The sequence below is a fragment of the Cylas formicarius genome, unplaced genomic scaffold, assembly GCF_029955315.1.
Source record: "Cylas formicarius isolate icCylForm1 unplaced genomic scaffold, icCylForm1.1 PGA_scaffold_10__41_contigs__length_53128322, whole genome shotgun sequence".
In the NCBI taxonomy this organism is placed as follows: domain Eukaryota; kingdom Metazoa; phylum Arthropoda; class Insecta; order Coleoptera; family Brentidae; genus Cylas; species Cylas formicarius.
The window spans coordinates 20,931,567-20,950,866 of NW_026844214.1; the positions used below are offsets into that span (position 1 = coordinate 20,931,567).

The 19,300-nt window shown below is 32.8% G+C and overlaps 1 protein-coding gene across 2 annotated transcripts in view; it reads left to right on the top strand.

Annotated features, from left to right (window-relative positions):
* The window catches only part of LOC132705346 (receptor-type tyrosine-protein phosphatase kappa), a 54,599-nt gene extending 36,859 nt beyond the window's left edge, over window positions 1–17,740 (top strand). For both annotated transcript variants that reach the window (XM_060675885.1, XM_060675892.1), the window contains exons 7-16: window positions 7,798–7,935; window positions 7,996–8,159; window positions 8,213–8,348; window positions 9,044–9,293; window positions 10,028–10,104; window positions 10,166–10,297; window positions 16,328–16,456; window positions 16,508–16,695; window positions 17,189–17,324; window positions 17,380–17,740. In XM_060675885.1, coding sequence (XP_060531868.1) covers window positions 7,798–7,935; window positions 7,996–8,159; window positions 8,213–8,348; window positions 9,044–9,293; window positions 10,028–10,104; window positions 10,166–10,297; window positions 16,328–16,456; window positions 16,508–16,695; window positions 17,189–17,324; window positions 17,380–17,481 — 1,452 coding nt within the window. In that variant the 3' untranslated portion in view covers window positions 17,482–17,740. The remainder of the gene's footprint in view (window positions 1–7,797; window positions 7,936–7,995; window positions 8,160–8,212; window positions 8,349–9,043; window positions 9,294–10,027; window positions 10,105–10,165; window positions 10,298–16,327; window positions 16,457–16,507; window positions 16,696–17,188; window positions 17,325–17,379) is intronic.
* The last annotated feature ends 1,560 nt before the right edge of the window (window positions 17,741–19,300 follow it).

The following is a 19,300-nucleotide window of genomic DNA, read 5'->3' on the forward strand; positions in this document are numbered from 1 at the left end:
GCCAGCGAAATAAAAAATTAATAAATACCGCATGCTCCACAAAAATTAGCTTAAATTTCGAAAAGTTGACTGTGCTTTACTGCAAAAAAAAATGCTTTGTCTTTTCAGTAACATTCCCATAAATTGAAAATATTAACTTATTAAGTATTAGTCCGAATCGCTTTTATTGGTGGATCCTCGTTAGCGTAGAGAATACCGGGGAAATTTGATCCAAAAACAGACATAACAATACATAACAAACACCATTTTCACTTCAATTAGAATTTTCAAAATATCTTTGATAAAGCCAACGGTTTGGCGACATTGTCTCTTTTCTAATAACACACACATATCATACCTGGTTGCTTTTTAAATAATAAGATTTTTTTATCAATAGGCATACAGGATCTTCTCAGTGGGTATAACTCGTGGTTTGTTAATAACAAAGTATTGAAAGAAATATTTTTCAGCAGCACACACGGATTATTGTTAAATTGCAGCCTATATAAAGCTTCTGTTTGCGATATCCCTTATAATAGTTTAAAAGAGATTACGGAAGTTTTGTCGTGTTTTATTTTCCAAAAAAGGTATTTTTAACGTTCGAAATGTTCATTAATGTTAATTCATGTTTATGTCATTTCATTTATTTATTTCTTAGTTTTATTTTTAGTATAATATATTAGTTCAATTTAGTTAAAAAAAAACAATCACGCATATATTTACAGTTCTCGTTAGTTTAGATTAGTTTTGGTCAGAAAGAAAAAGATAAAAAACGGTAATTTTTATATTTTCATGTTGAGTATTTTATGCACAAATCCATCATAGTTTCATTTCATCTGTCTAAGTCTGAACTACAAAAATCTAAAATGAAAGTATATTATCTACAAGAGACGAAATATTCCAAATATATAAATAATTATACAGATTTTAATGTAACAACAACACGGTCTTCAATTACTTTTGTTCATGTTGATTATAACTATAACGTATCTGTGAAAATAACCCTCTATGCAATTTGCCCAAAACAATTTTAATCATATGGTAAAAAATTGAATTAACTGGTCAAATGAATAAGTAAATATTTTAAACCCTCTTTCTTTGTAAAAAAGCAGAGCTCTTTATCTCTCTTTAAATCCCCAATCTTTATTCAATATAACCTTTTACAAGTTTCAGAATTTTCTTAACGTCATCTGCATAATTTTAATATTGTTACTTTTCCAAGTTCGGTACCAACGTGCCAAGATTCTCACACAATTTTTAACGTTCAAATTATATTCCACCGAGTTAAAATTCATCTGCCACTGAAGATAAAACCCGCACCGTCTTTTATTAGATTACAAGCGAAAACACTATTTTCGAGAGGATTTCCATAAAACTACTTTTACCGTGTATTAATTTGAGTGGCTTTCTCTGCGCAATCCGTTTAAATCTATCATTGCTGAAATTTCTATGGAAGTACAAATGCAATCTATAATTTACATAATTAAACTAAAATGACATTTTTAAGTACAAATTTTTAATCAGTAACGCAACTAAACCTTTTTTAAATTACATTTTTTCAATGTACTCTTTATAAACTGGATTGGAGCTTGCGCAGCGTGACGATGATGCAAAATTTGCTCATTTATATTTAATTACTGATTTATGTTTAATTACTTTATTTACAGATACAATTCTTATTGAAGTTATTTGCGTATTATTATTTAAAAATCAAATAATATTATATATTTTTTATTTATTTATAGCTTTTTTTAGAAACCTCTACTTATAAATTTTAAATATTTTTCTAACGTTTTCAAAAAATTTATTAGCCCAAAAATTGCAATATGTATTTTTCCAGGAGTATTATTTAAAAAAAACATCAAATTAACACATATTTCCCTAATTAGCTACAGTGAAAAAAAATATTTGTTAATAAATAAAGAATATCGAAATACGGATTTATTTTTTATATTATATTATACAAATTATAAAATCAAATTAACAATTTTCGTTTTTAATTTTATCGTTTTCCGTTTTCGTTAATAATTTTTGTAATAACTCGCTGAGTTAGTACTTAAATAATATAAAATTATTAAAATAAAATCAGATGATACAATATGCAATAGATGCAATAGATAAAAGAAGTAAGGTGATTTTTAAGTTTTATCAAAAAGTCTTTATTTCTTCAACAAAATTAATGTTGTACTCTTTAAAGTAATCCCCCCATCACTTGTGCCAACGTTCTTTCTCTTTTTTAAAGCACTTTTGGTAAGCACTTTCTGGTATACCCTTGAGTTCTACCAGCGATTTTTTTCTACTTAATCGTTGCAAACTTCCTTGCTTTCATGGGTTTTGGGAAAAGGAAAAGGTTGCATGAGGCCATATCCGGTGAATATCGTAGCTGAGGTATCATTCTGGTACTGTTTTTTGACCAAAAAGTTAGACACATGCAACGATGAGTGTGCAGGTGCATTATCGTGATGCAAATCCCATGACTTGTTTTTCCACCATTATGGAGGCTTTCTTCGTATTGCTTCTCGCAAACAGCACATAACTTCAAGGTAATACTCTTTATTGACCCCACGGCCATGTGGTAAGAACTCTTGATATACTAAGAAAACAGTAAGCAAAACCTTGACATTTGATCGAACTTCGTGCTTTTTTAGATCTTGTGTGTGTGTTCGTCCATTGGGACGACTGAGCAGTTATGACCTTTTTGAGCATATCAGGATCATCATTGACATCGTTTAAAATTAAGAAGCAGAAAATTTTGCTGCTACGCGTTTCATGCCCAAAACTTAGGAAAAAATTGCATGTCACAAGGCAATAGAGATGCCGACGTCTTCAGCCACTTCTCTAATAGTGATTCCACGATTTAAAAAAAAAAAATTTCACTCCTTCAACGCTTTTCATCTGTTATTGACGTGCTAGGGCGTCCAGAGCGAGGTTCATTATCGGCGTATTCTCGGCCAAAAAAAGTAAACGTCTTGGGGACATGTGTACCAACATATCAAAAAAAAATATCGAACTTCGTAGCTCGCTAATTATAAAAGTCACTTTACTTTATAAACCCACCTCGTATTAATGCAACCATGTGCAACAGAAGAATTTGCCACTTTAAAAATATTTATTAATTAAAATTAACATACATTTATTAGTAGCTATTCTATATACCAAGAAATTGTCACCATAAAAAATAGTCAAAATATATGTCAAGTTCCCGTTAACAAATAATTAAACTCCAAAAAAACCAAACTGTAACAAAAATTTCGAAATTATATAAAACAATCTAAATAAAATTTGCCTCACAAATCGATATTAGCTGCATTACCGTACATCTAGATTAAGATTGTAACTATTACGTCATTTAATGCCTTTTTGGAATATTCTATACACCCTAACATCCGTTTTACTATTGAATTTGAAACTAATAATAATCCCCATTCTTAGATATTCTTATCAACAGAAAATCCGACCTAACATTGCGTCATTTTGTCTCATCACCATTCGGCCAACATATCATATATATTAAGCGTTCCATCACAAAATACACTTCACCACAATCTTCCAAAGACAATGAGCCCAAAAGCAATCCCACACTTCCCATTATTATTCTTCCTTACATTCAAAACATCACCGACAACCACATATCAAAAGTTCTTAAAAATACATTGGAAAAACCGGACGGAAAACATCAACTGGGCTCAACGAACATGAAAGAGCCTTATGACTAAGACAAATAAATTCAACGGCAGTTGTCTTTGCAACATAAAACAAATATAAAACAAACAACAAAACCATACATAAAACTTTATTGGAAAAAACTAAAATTCGTGCATGTAATTAATTCTTCTACTTTTTACAAAACTTTTGGATTCCTCCTGCGTCGGTTTTTGCTCAGTCGAACTTGCTGATGTTTCACCAATCTTCTTATTGGCTTTTTCAGAGCTTGACTGAAACTGGCTCGTATTTTACTCTGTACCTGCTTATATATTGTTTGAGGGGGGCGGAGCTAAATTAGAGGCATAAACACCGTCTCGGATGACTGATTCGCAGTTAAGATTGTTAGGATGTTTATAGATTTCTATAGAGTCTGGGATTTTTTGTTGGTATAAGAACTGATGAGTTCATTTGTCTTAGTCGTAAGACCCTTTTGTGTCAAAAAGAATACACAAATTTTATTCGATAAAATTAAAATTCTTGCATGTATCCAGTTCTTCAACCAACGAAAAATCCGAAAGTCTATAGAAATCTATAAACAACCTAACAATCTTAACCGCGACTCAGGTCTCTACCTGTCACCAATATGGGAATCAGTCATCCGAGACGATGTTTATGCTCCTTATTTAGCTGCGCCCCCCTCAAACAATATATAAGCAGGTAAAGAGTAAAATACGAGCCAGTTTCAATCAAGCTCTGAAGAAGCCAACAGGATGATTAGCGAAACGTCAGCAACTTCGACTCAAGAGGAATCCAGAAGTTTTGTAAAAAGTATTACAGTAGCCTGTGGAAGTTTGTTTGAAAAATAAATTCTTCTACCAATGAAAAACCTGAGAATCTATAGAAATCTATAAGCAACCATACAATCTTAATTGCGACTCAGATCTTTACCTGTCACCAATATGGGAATCAGTGATCCGAGACGATGTTTATACCCCTCATTTAGTTCCGACCCCATCAAACAATATATAAGCAGGTACAGAGTAAAATGCGAGGCAGTTTCAGTTAAGCTCTGAAGAAGCCAACAGGATGATTAGCGAAACGTCAGCAAGTTTAGTCAGCAAGCGAGTCGTTTCAACAACCGAAGCCGGCGAAATCCAGAAGTGTTGTAAATAGTACGTGTTGTTATCAAAATGTACCTAAATACTATGCACATTAATGAACTTCTTCCGTCACTTTGTTTAATAAACACTGTGTTTAATAAACACACTGAATGAAATGAAACTCTGGATTAATGTGGCGCTAATTGAAATTATTCATTCAATATGATATTATAGACACGTTTTTAGCATATATAAATTAAAAATTCCAGATATGTCCGAATTCACTACAAATTTTATAATCGATATTAAAATATGAGAAACGAGATAAATTTAGAAACATATTTACCAATTATGCCTTATCTGGATAATGCATACCGGTAAAGTTGCTTATTTTCAATGCATATATTTCTGTTTCTTCATCTTCTTAGCACTAAGGCCTGTGTTTCCGTCAATGGTCAGGAGCAGTTGGTATGCTGATCAGGTTTCATACTATCTTATAGGTGGTCCAGGTATATTTGTAATCTTAACTAACGGATCCTTTAGCATTTTTTCTATGTGGTCCCTCCATTCCCTTCTCCAGAATCTTTCCCACTTACAACATCTTAATTCTTACACTCTTCCCTTACTTCTTCACTTCTCTTAAGGTCAAATAACATATCGGGTTAATAACAAGGTCCTGGAGATTTTTGCAGAATTCAAAAATACTAACAGCAATGTTGTCAGATTTACAACTTTTACTTTACACCTCAAAATGTTCTTTTTTTAATTGGGTTATCCCATTTATTTTTGTTAGGCAAATCAAATTTAGTAAAGTCTTATAGTTTTAAAATTTTGTTCCGAAACGCTTACATATCTCCAAAACTGCCAAAGCTGGCAATGTTGTCAGATATCGCGATTTTATTTATAAGGCTGGTAAACTTTCACTAATACACTTCTGAAGTTCCTATTTTCAAAAACCTCTAAAATTCTGAGAACTAAAAAATGTTTGTATTTATTGGCAATAGTGCTGTTAGGGTTTTTGATTTGGACAAGTCCACAAATCCCAAGGTATTCAATTTTATCGTTACAGCTTTGCGGATATAAAAATATTATTTAAGCGTTCCGGTATTGTTTACAAACTACAAATATAATAATGTTTTCCTAGTCTGGATTAAAAATGTCCAGTAAAAATTTCCTATTGTATTGAAAACATGGAAAATATGGGCCTATTTAAAAAAAATTCGCTTCAATGTTATGCATTCTTTAGTTTAAAATCATAAATCCTCGCACCATATAATTAATTATATTTTTATATTTAATAACTCCCTACTCTAAACACTTGTCCATTTGTAGCATAGTTAAATAACAAAATTATACATTAACGTAGCGTGCGTAATTTTTTATTTTTTTATAAAATGATAAAAAATAATAAAGAGCAAAAGAGTTAGTAGGGGAGTATTTTATCTTAATTTCACCTAAAGAAACAATATGAACGCTCCCATGCAGCCCACCTAGATTTGTTTAAAATAATACGGCATATATATTATATAAGATTTGTTCCAACCTAATGTTTTAGAACCGTTACGATTATTTTTTCGGTGATCGGTTGGAACGCTTTCGGGTACTAATTAACTACTACAAAGGCAAAATTCTATTGGAGACACCAGGAGTTTGCAATATTCGATTCTTATACTGCTAGAGAAGCAGGACGAAAAATATCAACTAGGCTAAGAACATGAAAGCGCCTTAAGGCTACGACAAATAAACTCAGAAGTTATCGAAAATCAAATCTTAATCGACCCAACTAAAATTCTTGCATACAGTGACTTTTTCTAATAACGCAAAATTCTATTGGAGACACCAGGAGTTTGCAATATTCGATTCTTATACTGCTAGAGAAGCAGGACGAAAAATATCAACTAGGCTAAGAACATGAAAGCGCCTTAAGGCTACGACAAATAAACTCAGAAGTTATCGAAAATCAAATCTTAATCGACCCAACTAAAATTCTTGCATACAGTGAATTTTTCTAATAACGAAAAATTAGAGAATTCATAGAAAGCTCTAAACAATCCAACAATCTTAATAGCAACTTTCACCATTATGGAAATCAGTCAGACCACAATTATACTACAATTATTAATTCAACTGCTTGCCTTTAGCTGTCGTTATATTCTCTAGGAATAGTTTGTTCCTGTTGAGAATTTCACTGTCCGTTTTATGTTCATCGAATTGATTTCTGATTCTTAGCTGATTAATCTCTAAATTACGTGTGTCGCGCTGCTATACACACAATACTTTATAGTGGATTTCTTCCAATCTTGTTTCAGGCCACCACTGATTTATCCGTTTCAAAATATCCTTTTTACTTGGCATATTGGTATAAAAATGCATTATTCCGCATTCTAAGAAAAGGTTTTTAAATTATTAATTTCACTTCACTTACCTGCTGTGATAGATGATCAATGAATTGTCGAAGACCCTTTCTTCGTAATTTTAATTTCCTTGTAGCGCCTGAAATAATACACAACTGCTCAGAAATATTGCATACCATGTAAATGCCCCAAGCAATGAATAACCATGTCAACAATAAGATCCGAAAAATTGGGTAATGTTGGAGATAAAATTAAGATACAGCATCTGTATATCCTTCATGAACGGCAAATGGCATTCTTAATTTTTTCTTAATTTCGTCGGTATCAAGACTTCGTTCTCTCGTAATAAAGTGAGCTTTTTAAAGTTTTGACTGAAAAACTTGAATAGTGCTTACGCATTTTAGGCTTATAACTTACACTTTCATTTGGGAAAATCAAGGTACCACATGGTCTTAGTCCGATCGTTGCACAATTACAAAATACCTCGTTATTCTGGAATTACCAACGGCCTCTTTATCATTCAAAAATACTGGCTGAAATGAAAAGTTACATCGAATTAAAATCATGTAAGTCCTAAAGACGATTGGGAGATAGTCAAATGTTAAACAGTAGTTATAACATAATTTGTTAGTAGACAAGACAACGATGTGTATATCGAATCCAGTAGATGCCTTACCTTTTGCATCACCACGCTTAATCAATGGTTTTCCTTCTTCTAGGTGATGTGTGTTCAGTATTGGCCAGCGTCCAACGATTTGGAAGAAACTTACGGAGGAATTCACATTTCTATTGTTCAAGAAGAAGAACTGGCAAATTTTCGGATACGCACTTTTCGGTTATACATTAAAGACCATGAAGTATTGCAAATATTTGATTATTACCTCATCTTCTAGCGCCAATGTCAATGTTATTTTCAGACTGTAAAAGAGGACCGGATTATTCTTCAGTTCCATTTTACAGAATGGCACTGTCATTCTTGCCCCTTCGGAAACGCTTTGCTCGAATTTAGGAGAAGAGTTAGGGCTGTGGTTGGTACGCGCATTAAGTCCAACGAAGCGGGGCCGATGATCGTCCATTGCAAGTAAGGAAATTTTAAATTCGCAGGTGGGTTTGTATAGGATGTGTTCCCTTTAGCGATGGTGGGGGAAGATCGGGAGTGTACCTGGCAATCGACGCCAATATGGAGTTAGGAGAAGAGGAGGACAAGTTTAACGTATTTGGGTATTTGAAAAAACTGAGACAATCAAGAATGGGATTAGTCGAGAATATTGTAAGTATTCAAGCTGGCAAGTATCATTGGACAAGTGCGAACATTTGTTTATCCCTCAGTTATTTACAAATGAAGAAACGTGATAAAATTACATTCCAATCAATCGCGTTTCATTATTTGGCTTTATTGCCGAATTTTTAGTTTGGATAACTACAGGTATATTTTGACAAGAACAGTACAAATAATAAATTTGTTGTTGGCTTGACGTAAATACAATGTCATTGGAAGCGAAATTAAATCAGGTTTTGTAAATTTCTTTGCCTCTAATATGCAGTGAAAATGTAGGCGAAGCATGAGAAAAAAAACACTTTCAGAGTACCAGTAAAACATCATAATATTCAATTAATTATCTGAAATAGAAACCAATATTAAATTTTGTTGCTGGCTTGGAGTATCTATATATAATGTTAATGGAAGCGAAATTAAATCAGATTTTAAATATGTTTTTCTCTAATACGCAATGAAAATATAGGCGAAGCATGAGAAAAAGACATGAATTTCCATACTTATCAAGTATCAGTGAAACATCGTAAGATTCAATTCATCATCTGCATTTTAAACCAGTATTATGTATTTAAGTCAACATTTTAGTTATTTCATTTTTTTTATCATTTTATTTATCATGGATTCTTATCAAAACCATTTTTAACAATCCTAAAATTGTCTATGCTTATTTTCTATGGTATGCGTTGCAGGATCAGTACAAGTTCATTTATGACACTTTGGAAGAATATGTGACCTGCGGCAACTCCTGGTTCAGCGTGAGTGAACTTTCTCAAAGGCTTAAGCAGAAATCTCAAAGGAACACTATAACTAAATTGAATGAGTATCAACGGGAGTATATGCTGATATGTAAACAAACTCCTAGGTTCACTATCGGCGACTGCGCGGGAGGACACAGAGGCGATAACAGGAAAAAGAATCGAGATGTTTTGATAGTACCTCGTAAGTGAACGTGGCCTTAAAATTTATTAGAATTATTGGGGATAATTTTCAGACTGCAAACTGTATATATATATATATATATATATATATATATATATATATATATATATATATATATATATATATATATATATATATATATATATATATATATATATATATATATATATATATATATATATATATATATATATATATATGTTTATAACCAGTTGTACAATTATTTCCCCGTCTCGAGATGTCTATGTACTTACAAACAAGATTCTAGTCTCTTGCACACACTCATATCAATAACGCGCTCATACCTTCATCGTTTCACTGATTAACCATAGAATAGTGAAAAAAATTACTATTTATAATGGCTTGCATTTAATGATAAAAAAAAGAAAAAAAAGACAACAGGTAGTCAAATAATATAAAACATTCCCTTATTAAATTCACATTAATATTAACGTGTATGACAGAAAAAACAATATCCATCACTACCTATCTCCCTCAAAAATCCGATATTAGCTGTCATTACCGGGTCCATTCCAGTTTAGATCACTAATTCACTTGTCCACTACTCTAGAACTGACTTCCATTTTAATTGGTACGATAGTACCTTATTTTTGGATTATATTGATTGTTATGTCCATTTCGATGAATTGTTTGATGCGCATACGCGTGTGTGTGACAGGGAGCAGGCGAAAAAATCTTGTAATTGTATTATTGAAAACCACGTTTTGTTTCAGCCGACAACTTTCGACCTTATTTGACGTCATTCCAAGGAAACAATTTTACTGATTACATTAACGCGGTTTTCGTCGATGTAAGTGTTTTTGAAGACCTCAAATTCTAGGGATGAAATTGCCTTTACCTATTTTTTGCAGGGATATACGAAGCCCAGGGAATACATAGTCACAGAATGGCCTTTGAAAACGACACTTGGTGAATTTTGGTCGCTAGTTTATGATTACGAATGCTCGGCAGTGGTGATCCTCTGTGTACCTCCTCACAATTCGGTAAGTAGTTATCTAAAACCGAATTCAGAGCAGAAATCAAAAATAATCTCAAACCCAAAAACTGCGAGGAGGGGTGTTATATTTGATTTCTGCTCTGGAACCGGATTTACATAACTACTTCAGTAGGCTTTCCTTTCGATACCCTTTCATGTGTACAAGGTGTTGACACTTTTGCATGATACCTCGCTTATTTTCAAAGATATAGAGTTAGGGTTTCCACGATGCTGGGCTACTTCTTTATGAAACTATAGATGCCACCAACAAAATATTCATAGCCCTCTTGATTTCTGCGATACCTATTGAAACAAAAAAATCTAGCTTTCTTTTGAGAAAGGTGTCTCTCGCTAACTTCTTAAATGGTTAAATGTTATTTATAGAACTTTTTTCGTAGAATCTAGAATCTAGTTGTGCAATTTAGAAGCTTGATTCGTCCTTTGCTTGATTTTCTCCCTGGTGGCGTTGTTTCCTTGCTGTGAACTAAAGTTTTATCAGGTAATAACTTCCAAAAAAGACCTCGCCTGCGCTATAAATTTGAAGGTCGTGAGCTTTTATTACTTCCCTTAGTTTAACAATAAATGGAGTAACAGCTTCTTCATTAATAGATAATTTCTCGCCGCTCATTTTAAGATGCCTGAATCCATGTCTTTTTTTTTAATGAAGAAGCGAACATAATATATTCTGTTGTTCAGTTGTGATCGATCGATCGATCGAACACCCTGTATATTTTTAATTAGTTGAATTACGCATTTTAAACATTAAAAATAACGACATAATACTTTCTACATTTTAATACATTTGTATATAGTAGGTTCTGAACCTTACTAATACAAAACAAAAGATTACTTTCTGTTCAAGGCAGCCCTTGAGACTGTCTGTTTATGTTGAACAATAATTTGTTAAAATACTTGAGCTTCACTTAAAAATGTCCTCGATATCCAGAGAGAAGAGAACATTGCTCGAATAGGTAGAATACTTCTTGACTGCTGGTATTTTAAATAGAAATAACAGTAGACAAAATCGTCATATTAAATAAGAGCCTGAGAAATAGAGAGCTGACTTCAGTGTGGCAATTTAGGACACCTATGTAGAATCTAAGAGTTATTTTGCCCCTTGATAAGATTTTGTTGTTCTTTTGAACATTTGTTTTACGCGAGAGAGACAGAGCGCTTTCTCATAGTGCCTTAATAATATAATAATAATGATAATAATATTTTCTGTGGTGAAAATAGAGTTTATCGTAATCATCATACGAACTCGCGAAGGACGTGAAGCCATCATCGTCTCTTTCTAGGACTTACAAAAGTGGACAATAATTATTTTAAATTCATTAAAATCCACAACCAAGACATACGAACGTTGTGTCTTAAAATAGAAACCATTTTGAACAAGTTTGATAGTTGTGTACTTATATTAATAAACATAACTCGTTTTCCTCTTTTTCAGTAATAAAGCATCATACTATCTTATAGGTGGTCCAGGTATATTTGTAATCTTAACTAACGGATCCTTTAGCATTTTTTCTATGTGGTCCCTCCATTCCCTTCTCCAGAATCTTTCCCACTTACAACATCTTATTTCTTACACTCTTCCCTTACTTCTTCACTTCTCTTAAGGTCAAATAACATATCGGGTTAATAACAAGGTCCTGGAGATTTTTGCAGAATTCAAAAATACTAACAGCAATGTTGTCAGATTTACAACTTTTACTTTACACCTCAAAATGTTCTTTTTTTAATTGGGTTATCCCATTTATTTTTGTTAGGCAAATCAAATTTAGTAAAGTCTTATAGTTTTAAAATTTTGTTCCGAAACGCTTACATATCTCCAAAACTGCCAAAGCTGGCAATGTTGTCAGATATCGCGATTTTATTTATAAGGCTGGTAAACTTTCACTAATACACTTCTGAAGTTCCTATTTTCAAAAACCTCTAAAATTCTGAGAACTAAAAAAGGTTTGTATTTATTGGCAATAGTGCTGTTAGGGTTTTTGATTTGGACAAGTCCACAAATCCCAAGGTATTCAATTTTATCGTTACAGCTTTGCGGATATAAAAATATTATTTAAGCGTTCCGGTATTGTTTACAAACTACAAATATAATAATGTTTTCCTAGTCCGGATTAAAAATGTCCAGTAAAAATTTCCTATTGTATTGAAAACATGGAAAATATGGGCCTATTTAAAAAAAATTCGCTTCAATGTTATGCATTCTTTAGTTTAAAATCATAAATCCTCGCACCATATAATTAATTATATTTTTATATTTAATAACTCCCTACTCTAAACACTTGTCCATTTGTAGCATAGTTAAATAACAAAATTATACATTAACGTAGCGTGCGTAATTTTTTATTTTTTTATAAAATGATAAAAAATAATAAAGAGCAAAAGAGTTAGTAGGGGAGTATTTTATCTTAATTTCACCTAAAGAAACAATATGAACGCCCCCATGCAGCCCACCTAGATTTGTTTAAAATAATACGGCATATATATTATATAAGATTTGTTCCAACCTAATGTTTTAGAACCGTTACGATTATTTTTTCGGTGATCGGTTGGAACGCTTTCGGGTACTAATTAACTACTACAAAGGCAAAATTCTATTGGAGACACCAGGAGTTTGCAATATTCGATTCTTATACTGCTAGAGAAGCAGGACGAAAAATATCAACTAGGCTAAGAACATGAAAGCGCCTTAAGGCTAAGACAAATAAACTCAGAAGTTATCGAAAATCAAATCTTAATCGACCCAACTAAAATTCTTGCATACAGTGAATTTTTCTAATAACGAAAAATTAGAGAATTCATAGAAAGCTCTAAACAATCCAACAATCTTAATAGCAACTTTCACCATTATGGAAATCAGTCAGACCACAATTATACTACAATTATTAATTCAACTGCTTGCCTTTAGCTGTCGTTATATTCTCTAGGAATAGTTTGTTCCTGTTGAGAATTTCACTGTCCGTTTTATGTTCATCGAATTGATTTCTGATTCTTAGCTGATTAATCTCTAAATTACGTGTGTCGCGCTGCTATACACACAATACTTTATAGTGGATTTCTTCCAATCTTGTTTCAGGCCACCACTGATTTATCCGTTTCAAAATATCCTTTTTACTTGGCATATTGGTATAAAAATGTATTATTCCGCATTCTAAGAAAAGGTTTTTAAATTATTAATTTCACTTCACTTACCTGCTGTGATAGATGATCAATGAATTGTCGAAGACCCTTTCTTCGTAATTTTAATTTCCTTGTAGCGCCTGAAATAATACACAACTGCTCAGAAATATTGCATACCATGTAAATGCCCCAAGCAATGAATAACCATGTCAACAATAAGATCCGAAAAATTGGGTAATGTTGGAGATAAAATTAAGATACAGCATCTGTATATCCTTCATGAACGGCAAATGGCATTCTTAATTTTTTCTTAATTTCGTCGGTATCAAGACCTCGTTCTCTCGTAATAAAGTGAGCTTTTTAAAGTTTTGACTGAAAAACTTGAATAGTGCTTACGCATTTTAGGCTTATAACTTACACTTTCATTTGGGAAAATCAAGGTACCACATGGTCTTAGTCCGATCGTTGCACAATTACAAAATACCTCGTTATTCTGGAATTACCAACGGCCTCTTTATCATTCAAAAATACTGGCTGAAATGAAAAGTTACATCGAATTAAAATCATGTAAGTCCTAAAGACGATTGGGAGATAGTCAAATGTTAAACAGTAGTTATAACATAATTTGTTAGTAGACAAGACAACGATGTGTATATCGAATCCAGTAGATGCCTTACCTTTTGCATCACCACGCTTAATCAATGGTTTTCCTTCTTCTAGGTGATGTGTGTTCAGTATTGGCCAGCGTCCAACGATTTGGAAGAAACTTACGGAGGAATTCACATTTCTATTGTTCAAGAAGAAGAACTGGCAAATTTTCGGATACGCCGATTAAAAGTTATACGAGTATTCCCGCTTTCTTGTGTTACCCGGTATATTTAACTAACAACATAAATCAAATTTTTCTACAATCAAATACATTTTTATATAGCACGCTATGATGCTTTATTACTGAAAAAGAGGAAAACGAATTATGTTTATTAATATAAGTACACAACTATCAAACTTGTTCAAAATGGTTTCTATTTTAAGACATACGAACGTTGTGTCTTAAAATAGAAACCATTTTGAACAAGTTTGATAGTTGTCTACTTATATTAATAAACATAACTCGTTTTCCTCTTTTTCAGTAATAAAGCATCATAGCGTGCTATATAAAAATGTATTTGATTGTAGAAAAATTTGATTTATGTTGTTAGTTAAATATACCGGGTAACACAAGAAAGCGGGAATACTCGTATAACTTTTAATCGGCTTGAGATAGCGATTTGAAATTTGGAAGGGGTAATATATGCTGAATATCCAATTTGTTGACGATATATAGTCAACTTCCGGTTTGCACGAAAGCGACAGTAACTTTCGATTTTTAAATGGCACGCCCAATATTATTTAGCATTTTTGGATTCAGGATATCTTTTTTTTTTGTTTTTTTTTTTAATTAATTTTTGAAAATACTATTTGCCGGGTCACCTGATCATGCGAAAAATTGTAAATGAAGCTTTTCTTTACTTGTCTAGTGGCAAATAGCATTTAATGTAATGAACTATTAATTTTTTAAGATAACCTAGTTGTTTCAACAAACACTTCTTCAAACCGGTACTTCTTTTCAACATTTTGACACCAAAATTTTTTAAATCCGTTAAAAAATATGCTGACAATAAGCAAAAACCAGATAAGTAAATACATTTTTATAAAAACAAAATATTACTTAGGTGGAAGTCGGCATGATTGAAAATTCTAACATTTTGGATATTTTTATCTGAGTATCGATTTTGTCATGTTATCGATTTGGATTATCATGGAAAACAATAATCAATTTACAAATGGAGAAAAAGTTTATATGTTTCTGATATACGTGGAATGCAAAAAAAACTCTCCACAGGTCCGTGCATTGTATGCAGCCCGCTATCCGGGACGTCCCCTTCCTGCACATTTATTATAATTGAAGTAATGGAAATCAATTTCTTCACTTATAATAAATAAAATTTTCTAAATAGAAAGAATGTGCAGAAAGGCAACGTCCCGGAGAGCGGGCTGCATCAATGCACGGGTCTGTCGAGAGTTTTTTCTGCATTCCAAGTATATTAGAAACGTCGTCCTCATTTGTAAATTGATTATTGCTTTCCATGTTAATCCAAATCGATAACACGACAAAATCGATAATCAGACAAAAATGTACAAACTGTCAGAATTTTCAATCATGCCGACTTCATGCCTAAAGCCACTTAAGTAATATTTTCTCCTGTTTTTTCTTTCCTGTGAGCTTATTTTTTAAAGGATTTTGAAAATTTTGCTGTCAAAACGTTGCAAAAAAAGTACCGGTTTTAAAAAGTTTTTGTTCCCACTAGGGTGCTATTTGAACAAACTAGACAAGTAAAGAAAAGTTTCATTTACATAGTACTTTTAGGATGGTCACGGTCTCCTAGATACAATTTTCAAAATTAAATAAAAATTAAAAAAAAAACAAAGTGAGAAAAACCATCCTATCCTACGAAGAATGACCTCTTGAATTCAAAAATGCAAAAAAAATTGGTTGTGCCATTTAAAATTCGAAAGTTACCGTCGTTTCCTTTCAACCATTCACATATTGTTAAAAAATTAACCGTTCAAAATTACAAACTGCAATCTCATGCCGTTTAAAAGTTATAGAGTGTTCCCGCTTTCTTGTGTCACCCGGTATACTATTATTAAAAATATTTTATACTATAGTTAAAAATATGCATTAAAGAAACAAGGAAGGTACTAGGACAAAACTGGCAGCATCGATTTTTTAATAAGATAAAAGACCACTGAGATGTCATGGCTCGGATACCTCAACTCTCTATCTGTCAAAAATGAGCAAGATACTATGCAAAAAAAAAACAGAAAAATTGAGACCCTTTACTTAACTAAATCATTTTTACAGCAACAGTTTCCGTCTTTTTGGCCCGAAGGCCGCACACCCAAAAAATATGGCCCGGTGTTTACGATAGAGCATATATCCCACAGCCACTACCCAAAAATTAAAAGTTGGGTGTTTAGAATTAACAAAAAGGTAATTCGCAACAAACATATTAGCCCTATCTGAAGCAAGCAACATTTCTAGATAGTGTCTCTGACCGAATTAATGGCCGGGGTAAAAGCTCCCCCGAAGGTGGTCCAGTTATTTCAATTGATGTGCTGGCCCATGGGACACAAAGTGCCTACTTCAACAAATTCTCTGGTTGAATTAATGAATATGGTCGAAAGATGGAGACAACGTAGTGATTACGGACCTGTGTGCGTAGTTTCGCCGTAAGTAGAAAAAAGCTAGCTTTTTGTAATTGAAAAAAGAGTCTCAATATATTGTCGAGAACTTGTTGGGGGCTTAAAATTTCGTACATTGAAAACAGTGGAAAATTACCTTTCAGCATATGGTTTGGCAGTAAATCCCCTAACCCAAAATGTATGTAAGCAATGTACTATAAAAGCTACTACATGCACTGCACTGCTGATATAGGACAAAAAGGTTATTCTTCTTTGGGACGTTTAGCCTCTATATTTAAACATCTTGACAGAACTTTTTGGTGATGAGTAGGGTACCTCACTCAGTTCCCGGTGTGTCGCTGATACTTCAACTTTTTTTTTAAATACATTTTTTTTAAATAAGGAAAATGGAAAGTTTAAAAAGGTGGTTTTAAAATCTAATCTAATTCCGTTTACAAAGCCTTTAAATAGTCAACTTAAACTACTGAAACTAAACACAAAACATTACTCATACAAATCTTAAAAAACATTTTTTGTGTAGAGACGGCCGAAGTCGTTGTGGAATATACTGTTCGGCAAATGCTTGCATCGAACAAGTAATCCAGCATGGGGAAGTGGATATATTCCAGGCAGTGCGAACCGTTCGCAGGCACCGACCGCAGCTTATAGAGAATATAGTAAGTTTTCCTCAAATTAATGCGACTTCTTATAATTGTTCCTATCCTTTTGCAGACCGAATATAAATACTGTTACGATGTCGTCCTTCATTACGTCCTCCACTACCTTCAGAAAGACCTCGACGAAATGAAATCTCCTAAAACTAATAAGCACTGACTAGCTTTCTGTTTTCTAGCGCATAGCGGACCCTTGAAACGGGGCGAACAATTTTTAGGAATATTCTACACAATTCGAGGCCAAACTTGTCTGTGAAATGATTAATAAATTGCTAGGGTTACAACTATTTTGTTGAGATCTATGTTATGTTGTACTATCGCTATATATGTCTATTTTTCTTACTTCGTTGCTAAAATTATATGTATATCTCTGGAAAGAGAGAAATAAACGATATACATTCGTCGGGACTAATTCCTTAACCTCACCGTAATATGATAGAATTTTAGGAACTCAAAACATAAAGATAGTATATTATTCAAGTTTAATAAATGCCGCATTTGTCACGAATTTGATTTTCTTGAACGAGGCACAGCGAAACGAGTATTTAATAAACGAGTTACTGAGGAAGTTTACCATTGCCCTGGATAGTATACTTTTTTGGATATTGGGTGTTTTTGGTACTTTTGCGGGTTATCGCAATTATTATTATAGGTAGAAAGTTTTCGACACAGTGTGCTACCTTTTAGTAAAACTAAAGATAACGTTAACAACATTTATAGCCCTTAATTTTTTATTTGTAAAAAAGTTGCATTTTGGAATCACCACAAAGGTGTCGATAATTTTGGTTACATATGTATAATTTTTAAGTTATAAACCAAATAGCCTTAAGAGTTATGATTTAGTGCACTATCTTGCTGTAGGTAAACATTATATTGGGCAAACGGAATATTTTCGTGCAGTTCTGGAATAACTTCCTGTATTGCGCCAAGACTATCTGAGCTAGTTACACCGAACAAACACAAACTTAAAACTATAATTATTTTCAAGCCATAATAGCTACTTACTTTTGGAAATATAATTACGAAGCATCATCAGAGTTTCCATTACTCGGTGTAAAACTTTCCAGCATATCATATTTTTCATAATTTTCATACTACTATACTTATACTACCTTTACTAGCATAATTCAAAGAAATTGATAAATCTCAATTACATAAAATTAAGAAAATAATGAAAATAAACTGTATAAACGATAGCCATGGCCTACTAGCAAATTGTGCTTTTTATTTTGGAACATTTTATTATACACTTTTCAATAGGTAAATAAAGAAAAATTTTATCGTCTGTAAATAAGCAGGGTGTTCCATTTAAAAAACATAAGTTTTGTTTATAAAGTCAACGGACAACGGGGTTCATTTTTCAACGAAAATCATCTTTAGCGACGAGACACATTTTTACGTTGGTGGCTTTGTAAACAAACACAATGCTCGTATTTGGGGATTAGAAAATCCAAGAGAGATTGTTCAAAAAGCAATGCATCCTCAAAAAGTGAATGTTTGGTGCGGCCCTTTTTTTTTCGAGGATAATGCGGAGAACGCTGTTACGGTTGATGGTGTTCGCTATCGAAACATGATATCTGATTTTTTCTGGGAGCAGTTGGAAGGTATGGACATTGAAGATTTGTGGTTCCAACAGGATGGAGCCACTTGTCACACATCCAGAGAAACGATGCAATTGCTGCGGGGCAAGTTTCCTGGTCGGATTATCTCACGTAAGGGCGATATCAATTTGCCGCCGCGATCATGTGATCTTACTCCCCTAGATTTTTTTTTGGGTTATCTAAAAAGCAGAGTGTATAGAAGTAAACCAAACACTATTCCAGAGCTGAAACAGCAGATTAGACGCGAAATAGCTGGCATAGAACCTGAATTGTGTCAAAAAGTGATAGGAAATTTCAATAAACGAATTATTTCATGCCACATGAGTCGCGGGGGTCATACCTAATTGTAATACACTAATTTAAAATGGCAAATAAAAA